Source organism: Erithacus rubecula, assembly GCF_903797595.1.
Source record: "Erithacus rubecula genome assembly, chromosome: 3".
In the NCBI taxonomy this organism is placed as follows: domain Eukaryota; kingdom Metazoa; phylum Chordata; class Aves; order Passeriformes; family Muscicapidae; genus Erithacus; species Erithacus rubecula.
The window spans coordinates 43,632,944-43,657,895 of record NC_136689.1 but is presented as its reverse complement, the minus strand read 5'-3'; the positions used below and the strand labels follow the sequence as shown (position 1 = coordinate 43,657,895).

The 24,952-nt window shown below is 36.3% G+C and overlaps 2 protein-coding genes across 13 annotated transcripts in view; both read right to left on the bottom strand.

Annotated features, from left to right (window-relative positions):
* The window catches only part of ULK4 (unc-51 like kinase 4), a 217,325-nt gene that overhangs the window by 126,907 nt on the left and 65,466 nt on the right, over window positions 1-24,952 (bottom strand). For 11 of the 12 annotated variants that reach the window (XM_079299920.1, XM_079299912.1, XM_079299913.1 and 8 more), the window contains 7 exons: window positions 18,770-18,903; window positions 15,858-15,979; window positions 15,491-15,547; window positions 12,422-12,473; window positions 12,237-12,331; window positions 4,065-4,116; window positions 3,821-3,965 (listed from right to left, as the gene is read on the bottom strand). In XM_079299920.1, the coding sequence (XP_079156046.1) occupies window positions 3,821-3,965; window positions 4,065-4,116; window positions 12,237-12,331; window positions 12,422-12,473; window positions 15,491-15,547; window positions 15,858-15,979; window positions 18,770-18,903 (657 nt within the window). The remainder of the gene's footprint in view (window positions 1-3,820; window positions 3,966-4,064; window positions 4,117-12,236; window positions 12,332-12,421; window positions 12,474-15,490; window positions 15,548-15,857; window positions 15,980-18,769; window positions 18,904-24,952) is intronic. The other variant, XM_079299915.1, reaches the window with a different exon arrangement.
* Window positions 24,288-24,952, bottom strand: part of LOC306800103 (E3 ubiquitin-protein ligase Topors-like) — a gene marked incomplete at its 3' end in the record, with an annotated part of 1,389 nt that continues 724 nt past the window's right edge. Inside the window, exons 2-3 of the mRNA XM_079301894.1 lie at window positions 24,530-24,952; window positions 24,288-24,407 (exon numbers count right to left, since the gene is read on the bottom strand). The exon at window positions 24,530-24,952 is cut by the window's right edge and continues 443 nt beyond it. Of these exons, the coding sequence (XP_079158020.1) occupies window positions 24,288-24,407; window positions 24,530-24,952 (543 nt within the window). The remainder of the gene's footprint in view (window positions 24,408-24,529) is intronic.

Below are 24,952 nucleotides of genomic sequence, written 5' to 3'. Positions count from 1 at the left end.
TGGACTGAGTGATCTAGATCACAGCCCATCACCTCCATGCCAGCATGTACCTTACTGTGTGTTAGCTCTTCCCCTCTCTGTAGGTACCACACCTCAGCACTGTGCAGGAAGGAACCTGACTTGTTCAGGAAGGAAATTGAGAGGGAGATGCTTTGCTTGCCTACAAGAAGAAGGGACAAGCACAGCAGTCATGCAGTCTTGATGTAGCCTGTGGGAGCTCCTTCACAAGGGCTAACACTCCCACGTGAGCACACAGCCTATGGGCAATGTGTTGTGGCTACTACACTTGAGTGTGCCACTGTAGGGTTGCAAACCCCATCAGTGTATCTACAGAATCATCAGTTATAAGTCAGCATTGGCTTCAGGTCCATAGTGATAAAACTCTCTCTTTTAAAAGAACAGATTGCAGTTTCCCAAAGAAAACCATTTCTCACTGGTCAATGAAAAGTCTCTTAAAAAAACCCGAAAATACTGTAATACATTAGTAGACATTGATTCCTACATACAGAGCCCTACCTATGAGCAATATGTATTCCTACCAAACATAATGGGACTTGCAATTTTATTTGTTTTCAGAGTCCATAACTGAATCTTCTGAGGCAAAGATGCTATCAGGTGACTCAGAGACCAGAAGTCATCTTTCACTGCATAAGACTTGGATTTAAGTCCCAAGACTGTAATTCCTAACAGTAGTAACAAATTAATCAGCCATGCTAGCTTAAAAATTTGACATTTGGCAATATACTTGTTTATATAAACACATCAGTACAATCCCTAAACAGGGTCCACCTTAAGAGTTTTAAGCTTTCTATGTATTACACCTGGGAGACACTATTATTACACAGCACAGTTAGCATCCTAATTTCTTGAAGTTCAATAAAAAAGTCTCACTTCACTTCCTTTTCCTTGAAATTCTCTTCTTCCCTCCCTCAAGACAATACCAGGAAAGTGTATTTCTAAGAGAAGGTGCAGTGATCCATCAAAACAAATACCACATGAGAAAATGCAGATTACTAGAGTCAATGTCTTAGCAATTAATATAAACACATTTCCTGAATAAAGGCCATTAGGAGCAATAAATATATGAATCTTCTCAGAAGGGAAAATATGCCATGCTTGAGATACTTTATTAAATGAATGAGTTATCAAATGATTTCACTGCCACTTAATAACACAGAACAGCTTAGTAACAGTAACTGTAGAGAGCATTTTATAAGAGTTTTGTGAACTCCAGGTACTACACTATAAAAAGTTGTTTTGTCAATCTTCTCTATAAACAACCTTGACAAAGGATTTAAAGATTTAGGGATGTAGACTCTCTTAAGCTCTTAAAAAATGAATATTATGTCAAGTATCCTGGATTTCATACTCGCAGAACTGACTTGGTAGTCTACTGAAAACAAGCTACATAAACCTTCAAATAAAATAAAACTTTATTACACACCTCTCTCTTTTTGCTGATTCAGGCTCAATTTTTAATGACATATAACTAGGAACATCAGGAATTAAAATGAAACACAGCTGATGTTTAAATTTTTGATTTAAAAATCGAGATATAAAGCATTTGTCAAGTATTCACTGTCTATCGCTGCGGGTTTCATTTTGGTTATGAAACGTTCAGGAAAATAATCTTTCAGTGAACTGAAATTTAATGACACTATTTCATTCAATTCAATCAAAACTCTATGAGGAAGCTAACTTTTTGATCTATACAGGCACAAATGTTTTATGGAATTACCATTTTATTGATGATGCAGAAGATGAGGAAAAAAGTAGTACGTCACATTTATCTCAAAGTGAAGTCTATGTATATTTTATGCATAGTGACCCACATTCTATTTCAAGGGTCAGTTTTACATTTAAACACATTAATTTGAGAAGGATATTTATAGGAATATAATATACACAGAAATATGTAAGATTACAATCTACCCTAAAAAGAACACCCCATATTAAAACCAGATGTCACTCCCTTCCATATCCAACAGCTCTCAGTTCTCAGTAGATTCAAAAGAGATTGAAATGTCTACTTGCCTCCACAGACTGCCCATGAACAAATGGCCATCACATACCTCCCCTCTTCTGACTGTCCTCCAGCTGAGTCAGATTCTGTCCCACCCCTTACCAGTAACAGAAAGACTAAACAGTATCAGCAAAAATTATTCAGCCTCCAATATATTCTATCTCAATTTCAAGAGATTTCAATTTTTACAGTAACCCATGCTTCTCAGGAGAGAGCTTTACATTATATTTACAAGTAGATTACGCTGACTCTTACAACCCCTCCCTTCTCATCTCTACTAATGAGATGGGGAAACTGATTCAAGAATTACTTAAACCCTGGATTCAAGATTTTGAGCTGCTTCAAGACCCTTTTTCATATATCTGCCACACAGCACATGCTAAGATGGCACAAATGAAGTCCCCAACATAGGATCATGTTTAGACTCAGGCCAAAAAGCCCTTCCACTCAATTGAGCTAGTAAGCTTGGAGACAGAAGTCTATTGGATGTTTTCCTTCTAGTTTGTAATTAGCATGACACATCCCTCCAAAAACACATCCCCCAGTTTAATAAGAAAAGTTGTATAAGATGGACGTGCCTACAAAGGGCAAGTTTCAGAGCAAGGACAGAACCCTGTCTCTTTTGACTTCAGGTCTCTTTGTCTATCTGAAGAAAATCATCTGACAGCTTTTAATAATGCAAACATATAATATTTCTAGCTGCCATTTTAGTTTGTACTGATACATTCTACATTTATCAGAGAAAAAAAATGTGAAGAAATGTGCTGGAAGGAAGTTTCTCTAGAGAACCCTTAAGATTTTCATCCAATTCTCTGTCATAGATGAAAGTTTACACACCTTGCATGGATAAAACTTTGGACCTCAAACTGTAAGAGCATTACTCAATTAGCAGAGAAAGTCTCATACTCAGAAAAGATACTGGGTTTCTAATCATAATCCAGCATTCATTCCTCCAACCTTCTCACATTTATTTAATGTAGGGGTGGAGAACAATTTTCTCACTTAGAGAAACTAAGTATTGACCATTATTAACTTCTGAGGACCAGATAGGAAAATACACTGTAGCTTCATTAGAATAACGTAAAAGACAACTGATGACTCATCACTACTGTACTCAACTCGTTTTCCCTCTCTCTACTTACAGATGTTCCCAGCTCACAGTCAATGAGTGCATAACACAGAGAGCTGTCTTTATGCTCACCTGAATGAAATGAGAGGCATCATTTTACCATAAACCATGTAAATGAAGTTCCATACATCTGGTCTATAGGCTGTATTTTACCCTGCTGCAGGGTTTTTCTGCTGCTTGGGACAGCAGGAAAGGACAGCAATTTAGAGGCAATAACCTCTGGGTGGATCATGAAAGATTAATCTGTGATGCACTGTTGCTTTTTAAAATATTGTATGTCATTCTATATGTTTTCAGAACATCTTAAATAAAGATACAATATCCTAAAGAGACAAAAGATGTTGTAGTTAGAATGTTCTTTATATTTATTAGAAGAACAAAGAAGAGTATTTAAAGACCAAAAGCTAGAGGGAATCCTGCTTTGCTCCAAGAGGAGCCAGAGGCACAGTACCAGAAGTGAATGTCAAACAGAAGTTGTGTCTGTGTTGCATACAACACAATACTAAATAAAACTAGGAGGAGATGTTAGCAAAGAACCTGGGCAGCAGTTAATTGCTATTCCCCTTTTGACTTAGCCATTTAAACATAGAAAGGATAGCTAAAACACATACACTGTCAAAATGGTTTGCATATCAAGCTATTCTCCTTTACAGGAGCATTATACTTACTGAGGCAGCAGTGAATCTCTAATGAGAGACAGAAGCTTGCTGTTTGAGTTGAGGCTCTCCCCCTTCTCCTCAGCCACGACTTCGTGGCTTAAAAGCAGTGATGTGGTTTCTGAGAGCAACCGCAAGCTGAAGAGTCTCCATTCCACTAGAAAATAAAGGTGCCAAGAATGTGACCACACTGAAATATAATTAAAACAAACTGTGGAACTCATGGAAACTGTATCTGATATATTGGTATACTTACCATTCTGACTGTGGGCCAAAGAAACAAGTGGTGGGAGGATAGAGTCTTCAACCTAAAACAGAGAATTAGAAAGATGTGGCTTAGATCATTCACAGAGGAAAAAGACAGACCAGAGATACACCGTCATCTATGTTTATTTTGCTGCTAGAGCCCTCAATCAAAGAGTTGAATAACCCTGGAAATCCAGCCATCAAGTTTATTTTTCTCTGGTAAACTGCCACAAAAATACAGGCATTAATGTACTTTTATATAGAAAACAACAGTAACTTTGGTATCATTTATTTACAGGGACTTTTAATTTAAAGTATAGAATTCAGTGCAGATATAAAATACTAAGAAAAAAGAGTATTAGAGTATCTTAATCCTGATGCTTTAATCCATAAACTAACCATTGAATAGAGTTAAGATGAAAAACAGAATGGCATAGAATTAAAATACATCAGAAAAGATGTACTACCTCTAATGAAATATCCCCAAGCTTAGTAGTGTCTTGAAAATATTTTAACTTCTTCCCTTCTGGTAATATACAGTCTTCCACTAAAATGTAAACTTACAGTACTAAAGATTTGCACTATGAAAAAATATAATCCAGTCAACTGTTTATTGTCCATGAGGATATTGTTACAAATCTATGATCTGTCACAGGACTAGTCAGCTTAGCTCTATTTGAAATCAAGTGATGATAACTAGGCTATGGTGCAGCTACAAAAATAGTGCATTATTAGTCTTCGCTATAGGAGAGTTTCTAATTCTTAAATTATTGTTAAAATATAATTTATTTAGTCAGGTCATGCTTGGGTTTTGGGGAGAGGATGAATGGACAGCCGTGAAATTTTTCAGCGTGCATCATGGATGCACACCTTGTCCTATGATTTACTGACACAAATAAAATTAGTGTGCAGATTCTCACTGCACCATGGACAGGATTTGGTGCAACATGACTGCATTGTAATCCCCCATGTGCTTTGTTTCAGTAATTAATACGAGAAGATAAAATTTCCCTAGATACATGCAGCTACTAATAAGAAACATCTACAGAAGTTGAAAGTATGTATGAAAAGGGTAACTAACTGAAGTTAGCCTCTAGCCAGCAATAACTGCAGTTAGCAACTATTCCACTGCTGGTTGGTGGACTCTGTTAAATCAACCTCTAGCATTAAGGGACTCATTTACTTTAGCTTTTCTCATTTCTGAAGAAAGCTACTACAAAATGCTTTTGTTACAGACTTTCAATAAAAAGAGTAAAAGGAATCTGCTTGAAATATGGAAGCCAAACTAATCTTGCCTGTACAAATAGCCTTTATACCTATATAGATAATGCTATGTATCATATATGTAGTGACTTTTGCAATATTTCATAATTTTGAAATACTTCCTTGTCTTTTTGGTTAATAATAAAACTATACTGCATTTCAACAACTCCATTAATGCAGGTTTCTAATCTGCTTTACAAATCATAATGTATCAGTTATAACAAACTAACGAGGTAGGAAAAAACTGTAAGTACTTAAGATCTTTCAGTCCAAGAAAACAATTCCACTTCTGCAAAGCTTCTCAAATGAAGAAGTACATGTAAGTTGTAAATTAAAGGTGTGAAACAGAAAAGAGGAAAAAAAGCAGGTCTTGATTATCTGTACCAACCTAGAGTCCCTGGATATTATGAATCATTCAACAGAGGAGCCTTGACTCAGACTTATACCAATTAAGATGACAGTACACAACAGTACAATGCAACTTCAATTCCTAAAACTCAAAATCTTCTTTCACTTTAATCTAACATTAACAGCAGTCTTTCCATATTATTGAATGTAGTTAACCCATTCATAAGTCTTTTTTAAGATAAATGTATTTTTGACTGTCATTGTAAAGAAGATTCATTAGGTCTTAAATGACTGTCGTAGCTTATTCTGAACTTTTTCTAACACAAATCTAAGCTTTATTACACAAACTGTTTAGAAAGGAATTCTCCATAGAAGGTTTTTGCCTCATGTCAGTTCAGTGTGATGGGGAGATCAACTAAATGAAGCATTATGCCTATGGAAAATTATTTTGTTATGCAAAAGCATAACAGAATGCATATGCTGAAAGGGGAAGCATGTATTGAATTTTCTATGAACCTTAAATCAGATACTTCTTAACTCCACAACCCTAATCTTCTTTCCATGCCATTTGGATCACTGTTTTTCAATAATGTGCATATAACTTCGTGATCATTAACTGAAGTGCAAATATTTTTAACAAATTCACCAGTAAATTGCAAATGGGTCTGTCATTTATGTATAGAGAAGAACAGTACTAGTATTTTGGCACTGAAATAAATAGAATAATATTCAGACAAGGATTTATTTCTTCCTCTTTTGAATGGCTGCTGATATCTGTGTGGAATCAAATCTTTATAGATGCACGAAGATAAATCAGATACAGGATTTTCATCTCAGTCTTTATCACTAAGATTGCTTAACAAAAAAAGGAAATTATTATTCTTTAAGCCTAAACAGACTAAATAGGTTGAGTATGATCGTAACCCTAGATGAGTTCCTACCACCTTTTAAATAGCCTGATATTCAGTTCATGATGCACCCTTAGCTGCACAAAGCCACCTCTTTATTATTCTGTAATGATGGTATTCCAAGGCTGTGCTGCCATAACTGTGCAGTTATCAGTATCCAAAACAGCAATGGCAAATTCTAGAAACTTCCATACAAACTACAATCAACTCTCCCAACCATAATATATATGTATAGGACAAAAAAAAAACATAGCTCAAACCTGGTAATCCTGTTTCTGACAGCTGGAATGGAGTAGAAGAAGAAGAGTATGAGAAATAGACCAAACATAAAATATACCTCTAGTTTCTAGAAAAGTACCTGTTGAATTAAGAAGCTTCCTAAGTTAATGTTGCATCTGTATTTTTGCATTTAGCCTTTTCTCCTGTATATTAGTCACTTCCTATTTTAAATGTATTTAATCTTTCAGCATGTGCAGTACTTACAGCACTACATTTTACGCTTCAATTATGCCTTATGAAGACATATCCTTGCCTATTTTAAAGCTTAATATCCACATATTCTTAGTTGACAAAAACTATGACTGATTATTTATCTTTCCCATGCCATTCATAATACTACACTACAGAGTATTTTGTCTTCAATATGAAGTTCTTTTCTACTCAGACCATCCTTGGATCATTGAGCTGTACTTTTTCCTGATAAACTTAATTCCCTTTGAGAGTGAATGGCCACAACTGAATTCAGTATTTGAGACCTGAGTGCACCATGGCACAACAGCGTTTTATGCTTCTTTTATGACCTTCATCTTCATCTAGCTGTCTTTCTGATTACTGCTGAATATAAAGCTATCATTTCCATAGAAAAATAATGCCAAAAGATTTCTAGAAGTTGCAAGTAGTTTAGAGTTTGACACCACATATGTTCAGTAGAAATTATTTTCTCCATGCCCATTACATGTTGAATTGCATGTCATTGTTTTCCTTTCACTTCAGTCTCAAAAACTTACGCAACTTCTCTGTCAGTTTTACCTTTTGCTACTATGAATGTTTTAGTGTCATCAGTCAGTTCTGTCACCTCCCTATTCATTCCCTTTTCTGGATTAGCAGCAAATGTTTCAACAAACCTTGGGTAAGATACCACCCTTAAAATACCTAAATTTTTAAAAGCTGATCTCCATTCCCCACTCAATAAATTTTAGCTAGTTAGAAGCTGATTAGCCTGCAGGTAAGAGGGAAGGGCCACTAATGAATGTGAAGTCTTTGGTTCATGACTTTGTCAAAACCTTTTTGGAAATACAAGTATTCTATCCAGAACCAGAACATCTGTCTCCATAATACTGAGTAATTTCTGCAAGGAAAACCTGACTAGTGAGGTATGAGCACCACTGAGAAGAGCCTGGCTCCATCCTCTTGACAGTCCTTCGCCTTTTAGATATCTATACTCATTAATGAGGTCTCCTCTCAACTGTCTTCTCCAGGCTGAACAGGTCCAACTCCCTCAGTCTTTCCTCATAGAGATATGCTCCAACCCCAAATCATCTTTCTTTCTGCCTTCAAATTTCTCAAAACATTTGCTCAAAGCACAGCACACTCCTCAGTGTTTTAGTAACATCAGTAATCTCTCAGAATGTAATAGAAAAAAAAAAACTAATGCATGTTAGAATGGGTTGGGAAAAAGTCTTCAAGAATCTTCATTGAGGATTTGGCTTCTCTTACTTCTGGGAAGAGACAGCACTGATTGCCTGACTCATATGTCAATTAGTAGAGAAATGGTTTCACAAAAAAGTCTCATGTCAGCTGAATTAGCTTAATGGTCAGAAAGCCACATGCAGTGTAGTATTTTCATCTACTTGAAAAGGGAATGTGATTGAAAACTTCTGCACAGCATGTTCATATAGTCACATCCTACACTGACAAAATTAAGATGTCAGTGGTTAGATTAGAATAGTGTCTGGATGAAGAACACCACTGATGCTGAATCAAGAAAAAAGCACTTGCAGAAGTTTCTAACCCTTGTGTTGTCATCTTTATTGAAACTAATAACTCCCACATTGTCAAAACAGTAGGTTTCCCTGTCATACAACTTTTCCCTTGACTTCCCATCAAGCAACTCATCATGTTCTAGATGCTTTCATTTTAGTTTGATTTTTAAAAGTAAGTTTTAAAACTTTGAGGAAGAGAATTACTGCTGACAACTTTTGCCTTAACCAGAGAACAACTTTAATCTTTTGTGTAAAAGATAGTATGTGCAGTACACATAATTTTTGGGAGCTAGCTGAAGTGTAAGAAAGTTGTAGTATAAGAAAGGACTCCCACAGGAATGGTCTGCCATCATGAACTTCTTCATTGCTCTGAATTTGCATATGTCCTTCTTCAGGCAAATAAATATACTTAACACAAAAAAGAAAAATGCGAATTATACAGTCAGCATGAATTCTTCCAGTTAATTATACCTAAACTTTCACCAAAATTGGAAAAACCAATATTATTATAACACTTAGTATCTGAGTTAAGGAAGTATGTTTACATTTTAGGTAAGTAGAAGAAACAGGTAGCTGGACTTGAGAAACTGGGGTTATTCCACTCGAGTCTATACAGACTTTTCTTAATGACCTTCAACATCACATTTGCATACCTGAAAATCTAGATTTGTAAAAATTTGGCAAGTTCCATTTACTGTTATTCTTTACTTCATATCTTGCAAAAATGTACACAACTGCATGCAAAATGAAGTTATTGCTCACTGATGGCTTTCATTGAAGCACTTTCAATTAATTTCCATTGACTTTATCACACTTTCCAATATCTAATACAGTCAATCGCCACAGAAATTAATCTCCTCAATAACTGACTTCAGGTTGGTGGTAATCAGAAATTTGACCACAAAACCCCACAATTTATTTTATTTTCTTTGTTAAAAGTACAAATACAAAAGTAAATCAAACATGAATTAAAACCCAGAACAAGTAATTCTTCTGAAAGTGAGAAAGAAACTGAGATGTGGCTCTTAAATTCCCATTAATTTAAAAAATTTTCGTTTTACTTAAATTAAAATCAGAACTTAAATGAAAATCTTCCTGGTTCTGCTTGCTCAGTACAGCCCCACTTTTTATTACATTAATTAAACTTTATTAGAAATGCATTTAATTTCTGATTAGAGATTTTAAAGCAATGTCACAGTAAGAGTAGAAAAAATTGCATTCTCTTAAGAAGGTTTTGGTCTTCACCCAGCCTCATTCCCTAAAATCCTGCTTGTAAACAACTTGGTCTAAATGAGCAATCCAGGCTCATCCTTCCAAGCTCAGCCTAGGATTCCAATTTCTCTCCAGTTAAAGAGTGTCCTATTAACCACTGTTATACTTAAATATTGATCTGGAAGCTTGAACATGTCTTGCTTTAAAAGGCTTTGTGCCTTTTAAAAAGGCAGAAAGTTCTGCTGTGTGCTGGAATTTATATTCATAGATTCCAGTCATGCTCAGCCAGCAGCAATTAGAAGATATCCCTCGAGCAACAGCAAGTCCAAAAATAGTCTGTATGCATCACAGAAGATGAAGTACCACTTTCCTCTAAAGTAATGTATGCTGTACATTCAAGTATAATTAGCACACTAGACTTCGTAAATAGTATTAAACTAATTACTGTTTGCACCACTAGTGGCAGATGTGGTTAGAGATTATTAATTACAATGGACAATTTCTTGAATTTAACATACAAAATGCAAGGCAATTTCTCCAATTTATTTTATATCTGAATGACTATTTGCTGAGTGTCAGGAGGGCTCTTTTAAATTAGCAAGAACTGTTATTTATGAAAATCAGTGAGTGAAGTAATAGATTTTTTAAAAAAAATTTAAAAACCCCTAAAAAGCTGTTCATTGACAATGATATAATTTTATACCCAAACCAGGAAAACTAGAAAAGTGGTATGTGTCAAAATTACTGGAAAAGCTATGTTGAGATGGATTTTAAATAAACATCTAAAACTTTCAACACATGAAATTAAGTAAACTGCTCCCCAGAAATCTAGATACTTTAAAACTCCCCAACTGTGACCCTTAGGTTACTTAACAGACTAGGATAGTCACTCCCTGACTTCAAGAAAAAATTCTGCTAAATGTGGAGATGGGCCCAGGAAAAGGAGAGTTGTAAAGAGGAATTGTCTCTTACAGAGAAAATCCCCAGACCATTAAAGTTGAAACAGGTAATTTTATTTAATGTGGTGACACAAGTATTGCAATTTCAGTGCTGATGGACCCCCATAAAAAATGGCACATATATCTGTCAGTATAAGACACACTGATAACTCACAAAAGTAAAGCAATTATTTCTTAAAATTTCAGTGATTCTAAAGGATACAGATACAGTGAGAGGCAGGCTGACAGGCATGTAGGGAGATATCAGTAGGCATTCATACTTCACCTACACTTAACATTTCATTTCTATCACATTAAAGTAAATGGAACAGTTCTGTATTATTTCCCCTCTGACTATTAATTGATCAGATGTTTTTGCATAAGGACCATCTCCTTGAATACCACTCTTGTGAGCATTCATGAAAAAAAATCCTATAACTTATTTAAATTCCGATTTATATTTTGGATTCATTTTACTATTAGCACTTCTTAGGACTTGATAATCTAAATACTCAACTAACACACACAGCAAATAGGATTCAACTTTGAAAAACATTTGATTTCTACCCCTTCTTATCTAGCACAATCCCTAACATCCCTCATTCTTTGCTGATGTCTTTCTTGATATAAGAGCTGTATTGAGTGTGTTTTCTTAACCTAATTCCAATACAAACATGCAAGATTCAGTTTTAATCAAATGGCCATCTCAGTGAGTATGGTGGATTGTATCCTGGTGAAGCTTCAAGCACAAAAATGCATTGGTACAGGTTATGATGATTTGTTAAACACTGACTCAACCATTGAGACCACCTAATTTGCTAACAACTGTTTCACAATGTAATTGTTCTGCCTTCAACTAGCTTAGCTCACAGTAGAATGTTTTAACCAAGAACTTCAAAGAAAATAAATCTCAGTGATGTAAGAAGCTTACAGTCTGGTAATTCTAATGAAATTTTTAAGTAAGAAATCTGCTAGACTTGAAAAAGCAAGTAAATAAACAACAACAGAAAAATCCCAACATCATAACTACTACTGATGACCACATCAGTAGATATGAGTAAGGGTATGGTACGGGTATGGGTATAATATGGTATGATATCTACTGATATCTACTGATATTTACTACCCCCTCATATGATAGAATGGGATCAATCCTCAGAGGTAGTCTTTCCAAGACATGTTGTTGTTAAAAGCCTATGTTTATGTAAAAAGCAGAGTGGCAAAATTTTCACTAATATATAACAACATATTGCGTTGAAACAGAAGAAACACTGACATAATGAAGAACCACTACTGCTAAACTCAAAGTCCTTCTCATTCTCCCTCTAATTTCTCAACTAAATACAGTAAACTGAATGCCTTGCGGCTTCTTTGAAAATTCACTATAAACAATAAGCATTTTTCCTGTCAAATAGAACCACAATACATTTAAAACCATATTTCAAATGGTTTCTTAATCTTTGAAATCTTTTATTTGTAAATGGAATTAGGCCTATTAGCCTGCAACTACTTAAATTGCTGTCCGACTTACAGTCAAGCGATGGGTCATCAGCAAGGTGGGATGCTCTGTTACTGCTTCAAAGGTCAATAAAGTAGTCTTAATCAATTCCTCTGATGCAGCTTGCCCTGTTGGTAAAAGTAATCATATTCCTTCAAAAAATTTAATAGTTAGAATATCTGTGCCTAAAAGTACTGCAATATCATAGGTTACCCCACCTATTGCTCTATCCAAGTTTGTTTCTCCTGAATCTATTGATCTGATGAACTCCTACAAAAGAAGCAGCATGTATGTTAAAACACTTTAGCAAAAAAAAAATTAAAAGCATAATCACTGCATAATTACAAAAAGAAATTATTTGAAGAACTGTGTAAATACAAAATATTGCACCCACATTAAGATAAACGTTCATATTAATTAACTAAAACTGAAAGTACCAATGATCTAGTTGCTATAATTTTGCAAGTCTGTATTGCTGTTGGAACCTTGAATGTGGAGCACGGTAAGGATTATTACTCTGACTAATATCAGAAATCATAACATTTCTAGCTAAATAGCCAGTAGTTAAATGTCTTCACTGTTAACAGAAAACTGTAATTTCTTAGAAGATTTTGAACTTCCTTGGATGTGGCTATGTAAAAATAGCTCACTAAAATGACCAAAGACCCTTCAAAAAATGCAATTTTCTTTTATTTGTACCATCTTTTTGATCTCCATGCATGTTATGGACACAGTTACACTCAGGAGAACATGCAAAAATGCATATAAAACTTTCTACTACAAATCACCTAAATTAATCATCACATTAAGGAATAGGGTCAATAAAATATTAATAATCTGGATTAAGTAAATATTGAACAATTAGACCCACTGCTCTTTTGCTTTCATTTCTATGCATAGCTGTTTGTTTCACTGGGATGCAAAAGATGTTATTAAGACCTGTTAAGGAAGGAAAATTCTCAGCAGAATGTCTAGTATGCTCTGTTCTACTACTATATTTAGAAAAATAGTGTCATTTTACATTTCACCACCAATTAAATTCTCCTTATTACATATTAAATTGGAAGAAGTTCCTACGTGGATAATCTCTTTCACAATATGTATGAAACATCTGAAGGATTCTTCTCTAATTAAAAATAGAGTTAGAAACCAACCATATATTTCATTATTTAAAAGCACCTTGGAAGGAGTCATAAAAAACAAGCGCTTCTATTAAAAATGTTATCTTCCTGATTATTTGAAGAAAATTATTAGGTATTATCTAATTAATTTGATTTGGAAGAGAGCAAATTATTTTGTTTGCTCATTTTTAGACAGTTTCATACAACCTGCAGTCTCAAGAGTGATTTGGAAACATCAAAATAGTTGGCACAAAATTTGGTTTGGCTACTAATGCTTATTAATTTCATATTAGAAACACAGGGAAAATATGTGTGATTTAAAGAAATGCAACTATCTGGGGTTTCTCAAGCAACAGAGAGAAATGTGTATTTCATATAGGTGAGCCTGTGCCCTGTGCACACCACCAGGAGCCTGTTATTAGCTGTGCCTTTGGGGCATGGCGTGTCCTCCATGTACTTCTGTTCATAGCAGAAAACATGAAAGGACTGTTCCGACTCCCTCTCAATTTCTTTGCTCAACACTACTGAAAATTACAGTGATGATGGAAGTAACTTCAAAGTAGCAAGGAAAAAAAATTCTCAATGAACAACCATTACAGGAAAATAACTTATTTTCCATGCAGATCCCAAGCACACATCTTTCCACTCTGCATAATTTTCTTATGGTTAAGAACAAGACCTTTGAATAAACCAGGGAAAAAAGAGAACAAAACAAACAAACAGACTGCCTCACTAAAGTCTCAGGGGCCCCAGTTATAGCACAAAATTTTGAAAAAATAAAAGGTGATGATCTAATGTCCCTTTATAGGTGTCAGTGAGAATGTTGCTAAACACAAATTTCCTGAGTAGATTGTTGTATGACAGAACAGGCATTCATTACATGGATAGTTACTCTTCCAGATGCAATTATATTAGTCATATCATAACACAGTTACATAAAATGGATTACAATTTGATATTAATTTTTCAGATATACTACTGTTCCTCCCTTTTTCATGTGTAAATTTAAATAGTGTAAGTTCCTGAATTGCCTTTTTCAGTGGAGACAGGACAAGATGCAAGAAAGATTGAGTAATGTACTTCTTGATTTGAGAGGAAAGCTGTACGAGTATAACTAGACTGACTTCCTCACTCAGTAGCTCATACAAGCTGGAGTAACATCAAAAGAAAACTCTCCTTGTACCTGGTCTGCTGTACCTATATTGTTGACAGAAGAATTTCACCTTCTAGAAGGTTGATTGAAAACTACTAATAGATCTACTGCCTAGTTACAAATGCTTCAAAGGGAGAAAGAGCTTTTTAATTCAACATCTACAGTTTCAATTTTTTTCATCATTCTAATGCTAATATTTACACAAATATTTTAGTAGAGCTAAATTAAACCACATTTTCTTGGAAGAACGTGTCGAAGGACAAAGATAACGGAATTTGAACACATAACTTGAATCAAATTGTTTATAGCAAACCATTTCTTCATACTGTTTGGAGATAATTACCTAGTTGTCATTTATGAACTCATGCACTTAAAAGTATTGGCCTAACTCTGATATGCAATTTAGAATATCCTTTTTTTCTCAGTTAGCATAAACAATTGTTTTCAAATGAGGAAATTACATTAGAACTGTACTACTTCATGTTTTCCTGTACTATCCAATGGCACAGCTAAAAAGTTCATTTCCCATGGATAATGTCAGAAATAGGTTGTAAATGTTAACATGAGTTCAGTATCTTAGCTCCAGAGATTTCCATCAATTAAACACAGCTTAGAAGTACTGGCAAAAAGAAAAAGGTGACAAGAAGAAACAAACCTTAAATATAGATTAATCACAATTTCTCTTTAATTTCTGCTCATAAAATACTAGTATGAAATTCCAGAGAGAATATTCTGTGTAATTTAGAGCTAAACTTTTCTATTCAGAAATAAAGCACACAGGAAATTCTTAGTTTATCGAATATGTAGTCTTTCTTTGAATAAATAGACCACTACAAAAATATCTTCTGATTATATATAAAGTTTTGAATACAACCAAAGTTTAAAACATACATTCAGAGAAACTTCTCTCTCCAATTTAGAATTTTAATGTAATTTTATTCATTAAAGTAATTTCCAAAACTATATGTATAGGGATATCTTGTAAAAATATTTATTTTCTACTTCATACTCACAAGTAAGATGCCATAGTTGAAAAGAAACTCCTTTGTGACTATGTGGGGACGAAATACCTATTTGAAATTAGTGAAAGTTGAAAAAAACTATATTAAATGCATATCTTATAACCAGAAAAAGTAAAACAATTATTTCACATGTTAACAAACAAAAAGAGGACAAAATATACATTTCCTTCTGTTATTACAGTTGTTATATAATACACATTTATCAAATGCCACTTTGTAGCTGGAATACTCATCAACATATCTATGCATTAACAAAGCATCAATTTTACTTATTCTGATCATGATTGACAGAAATTAAATTTTGGGAAACTATGAGTTTGTCCTCTGTGCAACAAATTCTGGGGGGAAAAAAATCTACCTGTGATGTCACAAGATGAAGTACTACAGGCATCATAGGAAGGCACATCTTCAACTGTTTGGCCTGAACAGTTGATGGGTGTTTACGTCCAGAGACATTAGTTAGGGAACTGAGAATGTCACCTACAGAAAACATCATTACAGGCTGATCCAACATAAAAACATCACCAAACAATAGCAAATTATATATAAAATATCTCTGTTCCAGTAGACTCTGTTCACCCCTGTCTTCTCTGTCTGCCAGTAATGTTCATGATGAACTCAGCACTTCTTTCCTAGTTCAGTCTTCAAACAAATTCCCTACTCTGGCTACAGGGACAGGCAAAGGTGACCTCTGGCAAAACAGTGAGGATAGAAGTATAAGGTGAGAGCTGAAGTAAAGATGAAATTACTCTTCCTGGCAGAGTGGACTTGTGCTGGCTAAATTATGCAGATGCAGTTTCACTTCCAGTGAAGTAAAAAATTAAATTCTCATGACTTTCAGCTAACCAAGAACTGAATGAACCAAGATTAGCGGGTGACATAATACTGAAGCAGTATGTTTCCCCTGCAGCACAGTTCAACAGGAAAAAGATCCCAAACATCCTTCCCCTCCAAAAAAAGAGATCCTTCCACTAGCCATGCACACACACGTTCTCATGCACTGATTTAACTGTGACACAAGTGACCTAAAGCTACAGGAATTCTAATAAAAAGAGATAGCAACAGATTAGTGAATGAACTTAGCTGCCTCCATAACAAAGCTCAGATGTAATAATAAGCTAACAAAATTTTAATTGCTATAGTGAAAATTATACTTCAGACTCAGAAGAGTCACACAAAAATCAAGGAACATTATGCTAAATTTGTGGTACACTTCCTATTGTCTACAAAAAGCAAGACCTCTTCTGCATGGGACAAAGAACAGAAGCAGGATGAGAAAAGTTAGCTCATACAAAAAGAAGGAAAATTCTGTCCCTATAACCTGAAAATACTAGAAGCCAAATACTGTCTTGAAAAAGCACCTGTTATATTTTTTTCCCCTAAAAAGATAGTTGCTCAAAAGTGCAAAAGGGAATTCACATATATACGTTAAGCAAATAAAGAATGGGACTCTGTATATTATATGATTTTTCAGGCCAGAAAAGGCCTTTCCTTTCAGAGTAAGTCAGAGTGTAATCATGTTGAATAGTATCAATGCTTTTCTTCTGTTCCCATGGAGTTCAGTTCTCAATATAAGCAGAAATGACAGAGACTGGTGCTAAAGTAGGCCTTAAAGATTAGACTCATTCACTGGTAAAGAAAATGAAGTGCTGCTTAAAACACTTCAAACACATAAAACACTTTTTTCATCAATCCATTTTTGTTTTCAATTACACACAATGTCCCAATTCACTAAGACCTCTGTGATTAGTAAATGATTTACTGAACAAACTCTCTTCATGTATTTTAAAGAATATATATCCATCATATTTGGAAATTTTGCATTTGATAAATAGATATGGCTACCTATAATTGTAGCATGAACTAAACAATTTATAACTACTTCCTAAAACTAGGTTAACTATTATAAATGCAGAAATAAAATTACTTTCTTATTTGCAACTGCCAAATTTTTAAAATTAACCAGAAGATTAACAATTTCTTTCTTTTGTTCAAATGTATCTTAAAGAACAATTTCTACAACATGTTAATCTATTAGGTTTATAGCTACATCTGGTGGAAGAAGATGGGATCAGTAAGGAGCTTACATGAATGGCATATTAAAAAACCCAGCTAGGATTAATTCTAAATCAACAGTTAAACTGCTTTTCACTGCTCCAATTTTCAAATCTGATTATTATTCTTAGCTGCCCATAGCTTTTACCACCTCAAGCAGTACATGCTCCTTCATCATACAGTCATAAAAAGAAAAAGACTTGTGACAAATATGGACAAACACTGAGAGATAACTTCAGATTACAGAAAACAATAAACATACATGTCCACCTTAGAAAAGAAAAAGTGTATGCTTGATATCTGTTCTCAAAAATGCATTTTGAATCATAAATCAGTAGTAATTACATGTCTAAGCAATTGATATACTATGTATTATGATGATAACTATGTATTTGAAACTTTCAGATTCTGAGGAAATATCCAAACCTACTATATTAGTTGCATATGGTATATATACACAGTAGGAGGTGAATTTGAGCTTAAAACATTTATAGTCTGAGACTTCCAACCTGAAATATTGCCAGTATGTAAACCTGATATTTAACTAGGAAAAAGGGATCAGGTGTTTCCAGTAAGGCAAAAATTTGCATTAGAAAAGGAAATAAAGTTGATTTTAAAATAGCAGCATGACATTTAGGGCTACAAACCTTTGCAGTGCTACCACTTCATTTTTAACATCCTAGTGGTAATGTAGAGAAGATGAAAAACACATCAAGCATCATCTCATCAGAAAATAATTTTATGAAAATAAACTTCATGTGCATGAGCAAATCAGTTTCAGGCATCTAAAACAACTGAAATATGTCGGCTGAAATTTTGAAGAAAAAACATCTGTAGCAAATAATATATAAATTTCAGTATAAGTGATTAAAATGTACTCAAGAGATATGCCCTCTTGCATCTCTCCTATGCTTCTGCTTTATGGGGCAAATTTACTCTTAGATTGTACAATGTTTATAGATTTTACAATATCTTTAGAACACAGATAAAACTTCTTGTACCTATGGGCTTCATTCCTGACTGTGCTGGTGAGGCTTACCATTCCACAAACACAAAACATTCATATACAAAATCTAAAAATTTCAGGAAGCTGATATCATGTGAACTCTATGTAATCAGAAAATATAGTCTTTCTGCCTGTATATATAAGGAGATATCTGTTTCTTGACAGAGTAATCAAAGGTAAGATCTGTTTGGTCAACAAACTGCATTTACCTAGAATTCCTGGCAGCTCCCGCACAATGTGATAGATGAGAAGATCGAGGCATTTTGACAGATATTCACTGCCACCTTGCTGATCTTTTCCTGGCATGGTCTTTCTGCTGTCTCTTTCAACATACATCATGAGTCTACATTTAAATAAGTGCAAAACATTAACCCTCATACCAAAGAAAATAACACTGTATCTCAAAAAAAGTACTGAACTAGACATTTCTGGTATATGTGGTTACAATCAAGACAACACATTAGTTTTGTCTCTGTTATTTTGTTGAAATTTTACACTTTTATTTTAATCAACTCTAAAACCAATACAAATTACTGAGTCAAAGAAAGAAACCCTTAAGCTGCTTTAAGTAAGCACAACTCTACTAAGTTTAAATGAACACATTATGTTAACATAAGGAGTAAATATTTCTGCAAACTTAGATTAATTTTACAATCCACTTTATTTTGAAATACATAATTGATATGTGCAATATACGTGAAAGACTAAAGACACTAATTTTCAACTCATAAGAATTCCAAATGCAAGGATAATTAAAGTCAATGTAATAAGAAATCAATCTTTCATTCCAGAAAAATCAAACTACACAGATTACACTGCAGCCTATTAAAATGTTAGTACTAATTGAAATGGTCACATTGAAAGAGATAAAAGCCCAAACTAGTCTTACATCCTTTCTCTAGAAATTTGGTGTTCACAATTTCTAAATACAAACTCAGTGCACACATTCCAGCTGGTAAGGGCTCTATGGCTGTTGCCATTCTGCAGAATGACATTTCTCACAGTAAAATGGTAACTGATTTATTAGCCACTGGCTAACTTACAAGAGATTGCTTTAATAATACACCTGTAACAGAGTGCTTCAGGCAAAATTTTAAAATGCTTATTTGAATAGACAGAAGGGCCAGACTTCCCTTTAGGGCCATACTATTGACATCTTTGTTTCACACTCAAACTCCCTCTGGGTCCTGTGCAAAGAACCATCAATCACTGGTGAGGGAAATCCATGATCTGGATTTTAAGTATGCACTTCAGTACTATCTTTTTAAATACCCTTCTGATAATCAATGCTCTTTTGCAGAACTATGAAAATTACTTATTTATACTGCCTCCAATGTTTATAACAATACTACTAGGAAATACACCTTTCCATCAAAAAGATGATACACTCAACAAAGTAAAAACTACCTAACAATCCATTCTATATATTTCTATAGAAATACAGTTATTAAATTAATTTAGTGCACATTTGTCAATAATACATGAAAAAATATTTAGATGTTAATATAAATAAACTAAATATGATGAGGAGTAAATCACTGTTTATGAAGTGAAGGTTTGGTTTAAAAAAATTAAATTCAAGTGTCTGTATTGCAAGATACGGCCATCAGTGAGTTTTTCCACTAAAAAAGCAAAACAATCAAAGTTTTCTGAAAAAATGTGAAAGAGTGGAGCAAAAAAGGGAAAATTCCAGAGTTAACAGTCTGGAGTGATAGAACAGGAGTCAAGTCTACTACTGAACAGAATAAGAACTGTTCTCTTAACAGGATGATCAACATGAAGAAAAGATAGTAAGTTCACAGAGAATGACAGACCTAACTAAGAGCTAAAAGGTCTCAAATACTCTGAGGACATATACAGTCCATTTACTCCAAGAAATCAAGGACTATTTTTTAGTTTTATTATTTATTATTATTAGACTATTATTATCAATGTCTGCTAACAGAAAATGATGAAGATTTTTAAAGGATACTTAATATAGATATATTGTTTATTTACAGATGTGTAACATCAAATAGCATATCATGCTAATAGGAGGGTCAATCTCTACTTCTTGCCTTCTCTTACTTTTTTCTTCTTTTCATTTGATACCAGCTTGCTGGGTTCTTTTCCAGGAATCACTGACTTACATCATTGTTTCTTCCTGCCTTCCATTTTCATGTTTTTTCCCGTGACTGAGCATCAAGCTTTTCAGTTCCTTTCCTCACCACTTTTCTAGATCAATCTTAAGATGTATAAGGCACACAGGCTATGCTAGATGTGAGACTGTAGTAGGTTTTCAGGCAAAGCTTTTCCTTTCAGGGCACATAGAAGATTTGAAAATTAATAAATATGGGAGGTGGGCACAGGAAACAGAGAATTATTTTGCTCAGAGGCCATGCTGTTGTACATAGTTACATTTCTGCAGACTGTGAAATGTGTTGGGAATATCACTCTATCTTTCTGCAAGTGTCCACCCCTGCAGACAGTAGAAAACAAGAAGTTTGAATACATTATTTTGGGAGAAGTTCAATCTCCAAGGACAATTCAGTGAGACTAATTGGAAATTATTGCTAGTTCAGAAAAGAGTGAAATGAAAAGTCTCAATAAAACTTCAGGTTGTATCCCTCCCCTGAAGAACAGGTAGCCTGCCTCTGCAACTCAAGGAGAAAAGGAGGAGACTGGTAAACTCAATGTGATTAGCAAAATGAATTAATTTGTGTAGGGTACGTAAACCAGTGCTACTCCAGCCTAAAGGATCTTTTATCTTCTCTAGCTGTATCACGTGTGGAAGAACCAAAGCTATGTAATTTTCTACCACAGAACAGGTAGAAAAAAGGAGTAACAGGTGAATTGTCACAATGCTATGGAACAATGAATTCACTTCAAAATTACATTTCTTATTATATATCAATACTTTTCATCCACAGAACTCAAAATCTGCACAAGCAAAGCAAAACAAGGAATTAATTCACCACTTCCCATGGGCAGACAGGTGTTCAGCCATTCTCAGGAACAAAGAGCTCCATCACATGTAATGGTTACTTGGAAAGACAAGGGCCATCACTACTACTGTCTTACAGCCCTTCCTTTCTTCTTTTCCCCATGAGGCCACATGGTGTGGAGTATCCCTTTGATCAGCTGGGATCAACTGTTACTCCACTTTTATTTGGAATTATAAAGGTGTTTTCATACTTTTTGAGTAAGGAGAGACTTTTGGAAAGAGGTACAAAAAGAAACCTGAAACCAGATCGTGTAAACTCAGCTAATCAATAGGCATTAGAGAGATATGCATGGGGGATTGCATGTACAAATACTCAAAACTAATGGCAACTGCTGGTACCATGGCCAAAGCCAGTATGTTCTGTAAACAGTAAAAACAAATAGGCAGATAGTCTTAACATTGCATTCCAGGAATCAAGACTTGCAATACTGGATATTGCCCATTTCCCCATCCCAGAGGCACCATTACTGCTTGCAATAAAAAGGAGTTTTAGCAAGTGCCTACTTCTGCTGCCTTTTATTTCCTGATACCTGTGCACAAACTGGAAGGAAAACACAAAGAAATCCATTTTGGTAACACCAGTTCAGCTAAAATAAACTTGCCATTACCCTTCCACTTCCTCTTTCCCTACTCCTCCTTCCCTTTCTTCCCCTCCTTTCCCTGTCCCATGTCCTTTCCTCTCAATGAGATGAATAATTAGGAAACTTATTTTCCTCACATGCCACACTTTTTTCAGCTTCAAAACCACTTCCAAGGACAAATATCACAAAGGTTACACACAGGCTGGGGACGAGGAATAATTACCCTCTGAGAGGCGGAAAATGGAAGAGAGCTTCAGGGACATTGTTCATTTGGAAATGTGAATTTCAAAGAGGCGTGCCCAGCTCTTTCACTGTTTCACCGGGTTATCAGTTCTCAAATCCAATCATGGATTGGTTATGTCAGACATGGAGGAAGCTCAGCTGTTCCTCTCAGAAAAAAATCACTTGCATGGATTGTCTTTAGTGCCAAAGCAGCCCAGTGAGTTACAGCTGGAAACCAATCTGGGAGAGAAGGGGATTTTTGGAAGGGTTTTCCTGCTGCATCTTTACCATCTTATCGCAATATATTCTAGGGAAAAAGCCCTAGGCACATCAAAATACCATGCCAAGCTTCTTGAACCCGCAAAATTCCTCACCTCAGTCACTGCCACCATAGCAGGAGTTTAATTCATGGTCAGAGTGAATTAAAGAAAAAGCCATGTTCCTGCTGCCTTGATGAATGAGCCCAGTAAGCAGGGTTCTCTCTTGGGGGAATGTGGATGAGTGGGTCAGTCTGAGCATTTTCCTTGCCCTTTCCCTGAATGGCCCTCATTCAGTTCTGTGGGCAGCACCAAACTATAATCTGTTCCCTGCATGTGTCCAGAATATTGTCATTTAGAGGAGCAAGATCTTTTAAAAATCCCTGGAAGAGTTTTGATTTATGATGAGAGGCAAAGGGTAAAAAATCCAATCAATCATACATCTGTTTGGATCAGGGTCTGTATTGACCTGCTAAGAACAGGTCGCAAAAGCAGCCTGCGCAATCAGGTCTGGGGCATCATCTCCTAGGAGGTTGATGAGTGATGTAGGGACAGGTTTTTGTTTGGAAATACAGAGGCTGGTTTATTTACATATAGCTTAAATAGAAGTCCGGGACAAGAACACGAATGGGCTGAGAGTACAAGGCTGAGCGATCATATATGGAGCAAGAGTGGGGGTTCGGGGGTTAAAGTCCAATTGGGACAGGGCAAGATACTGCATAGGACGAGTCAGGGATAGGGAAAGCCAATGGGCAATGACAGGGTGGGGCAATGAACCAGAACAGAACCAATAGAGACCCAGGGAATACAGAACATTCAAGGGGATGTGCATAAATGGGAGAAAGGGGCTGACCCAGGGTGGTCAGAGCCAAGAGGCCAATGGGACACTGAAATTATGGGACAATTAACATATGAGTGCAAAGATTTTGAGAAGGAGGCTTTTCCCCCCAGAACCTCGGGCAATATTGCTTATGATTCTTACCAAAGGTGAAAGATGACTTCAGCCATTAGATCGTGATCCCCCACAGCTGCTGTGAAGTTGACTCTGGTTAACAAGAAAGATGGGATGTGGTTCTCTAAGGAGTATAGTATTTCCACTGTTTTCCTTCATTCCAAAGCCCATTTGCAGGACGGCCAACCAGGAGAACTGGGTTCCAGAAGGAATTTTCCCCCAGGGCAGATTGGCACTGGCTGCCAGAGTTTTGCCTTCCTGTACAGCACTGAGCATGATCACTGCTCAGGGCTATTTCAGTCCCTGTTGGCTCAGTTGCTGCCTGCAGCTCATGCCCCATGAAGATGGCCTGGCCTGCCCTGCAGCTGAGGGCAGGAAGCTTTCCAGACACCCAGGATGGGCCCAAGGATGGCCTGCGAGTTGCTTGTCGTCTTTCTGTAGCACTGGGCACAGTCCCATCCCAGGGCTCTTCTGGGCCTCTGTGGCTCCATTGCTGCCTGATGCTTCCCCTCACCTCCCATTCCAAGTTGCCACCCACAGTGGGGTGGGAGAGGAGCCAGAAAATACACCAGGATAAGAGAAAGAAAGGAAACCTCAGAGACTGTGTCAAAGAAACAACAATTTATTTCCTACTTCTACAATTATTTTCATACTTCTAAAATTCATTTCCTAGTTCTAAATTCATTTCCTACATCTACATTTTATTTCCTACGCCTATTGCTACTTCTACAATCAGGGGTTTTTGGCTTCTGCCGCCGCCGTGGGGCCTGCCTCTTTGGGGGCTGGGGACAGTCCTGAGGGCCAGAGCCCTTCCTCTTTGCGGGGCGTCGGGGCTCCTCGGACAAGCAGTCCCTGTGCCGGCCAGGAGCGCAAGGGCTGCGGCTGCAGCCCTGGGCAGAGGGGCCGGCTCCTGCTGCTGCTGCTGTCCCGCTGGGCTCCTGCTGGGGCTGCTCCCGCTCGGCAGGGACGGGCACGGATGGAGACTGGGAGGGACGGTCACAGAGGGTGTCTTCCAATGTCCCAATGTCCACTTCCACCCTGGACATGACTGGGCTGTGGGAGGAGGGCAGGATGAGGGTGGCAGTCCCCTGGCTTGAGGCAGGGATGCCTGTGGGACCCTCCTCCTCATTATCCTCCTCCTGCTGCTCCTGCTGAACCTCCTGCTCCTGGTCCGCCTCCTCATCCTCATGGGAGTTCAGGAGGTTCATCAGCCGCTGGATCTCAGCACTGCACCTGTCAGCAGCAGTGTCGATGAGCCGCCGCACAAATGGCACCGTCTGCTCCTGCAGCAGGGGTTGCAGCTCCCGCACCAAGGCCTCCTCACTCAGCCCATAGTAGCACAAATCGGCTACGATGACACTCTGGGCCAGAGCCACCTCCCACCAGCGGGTCCTGAG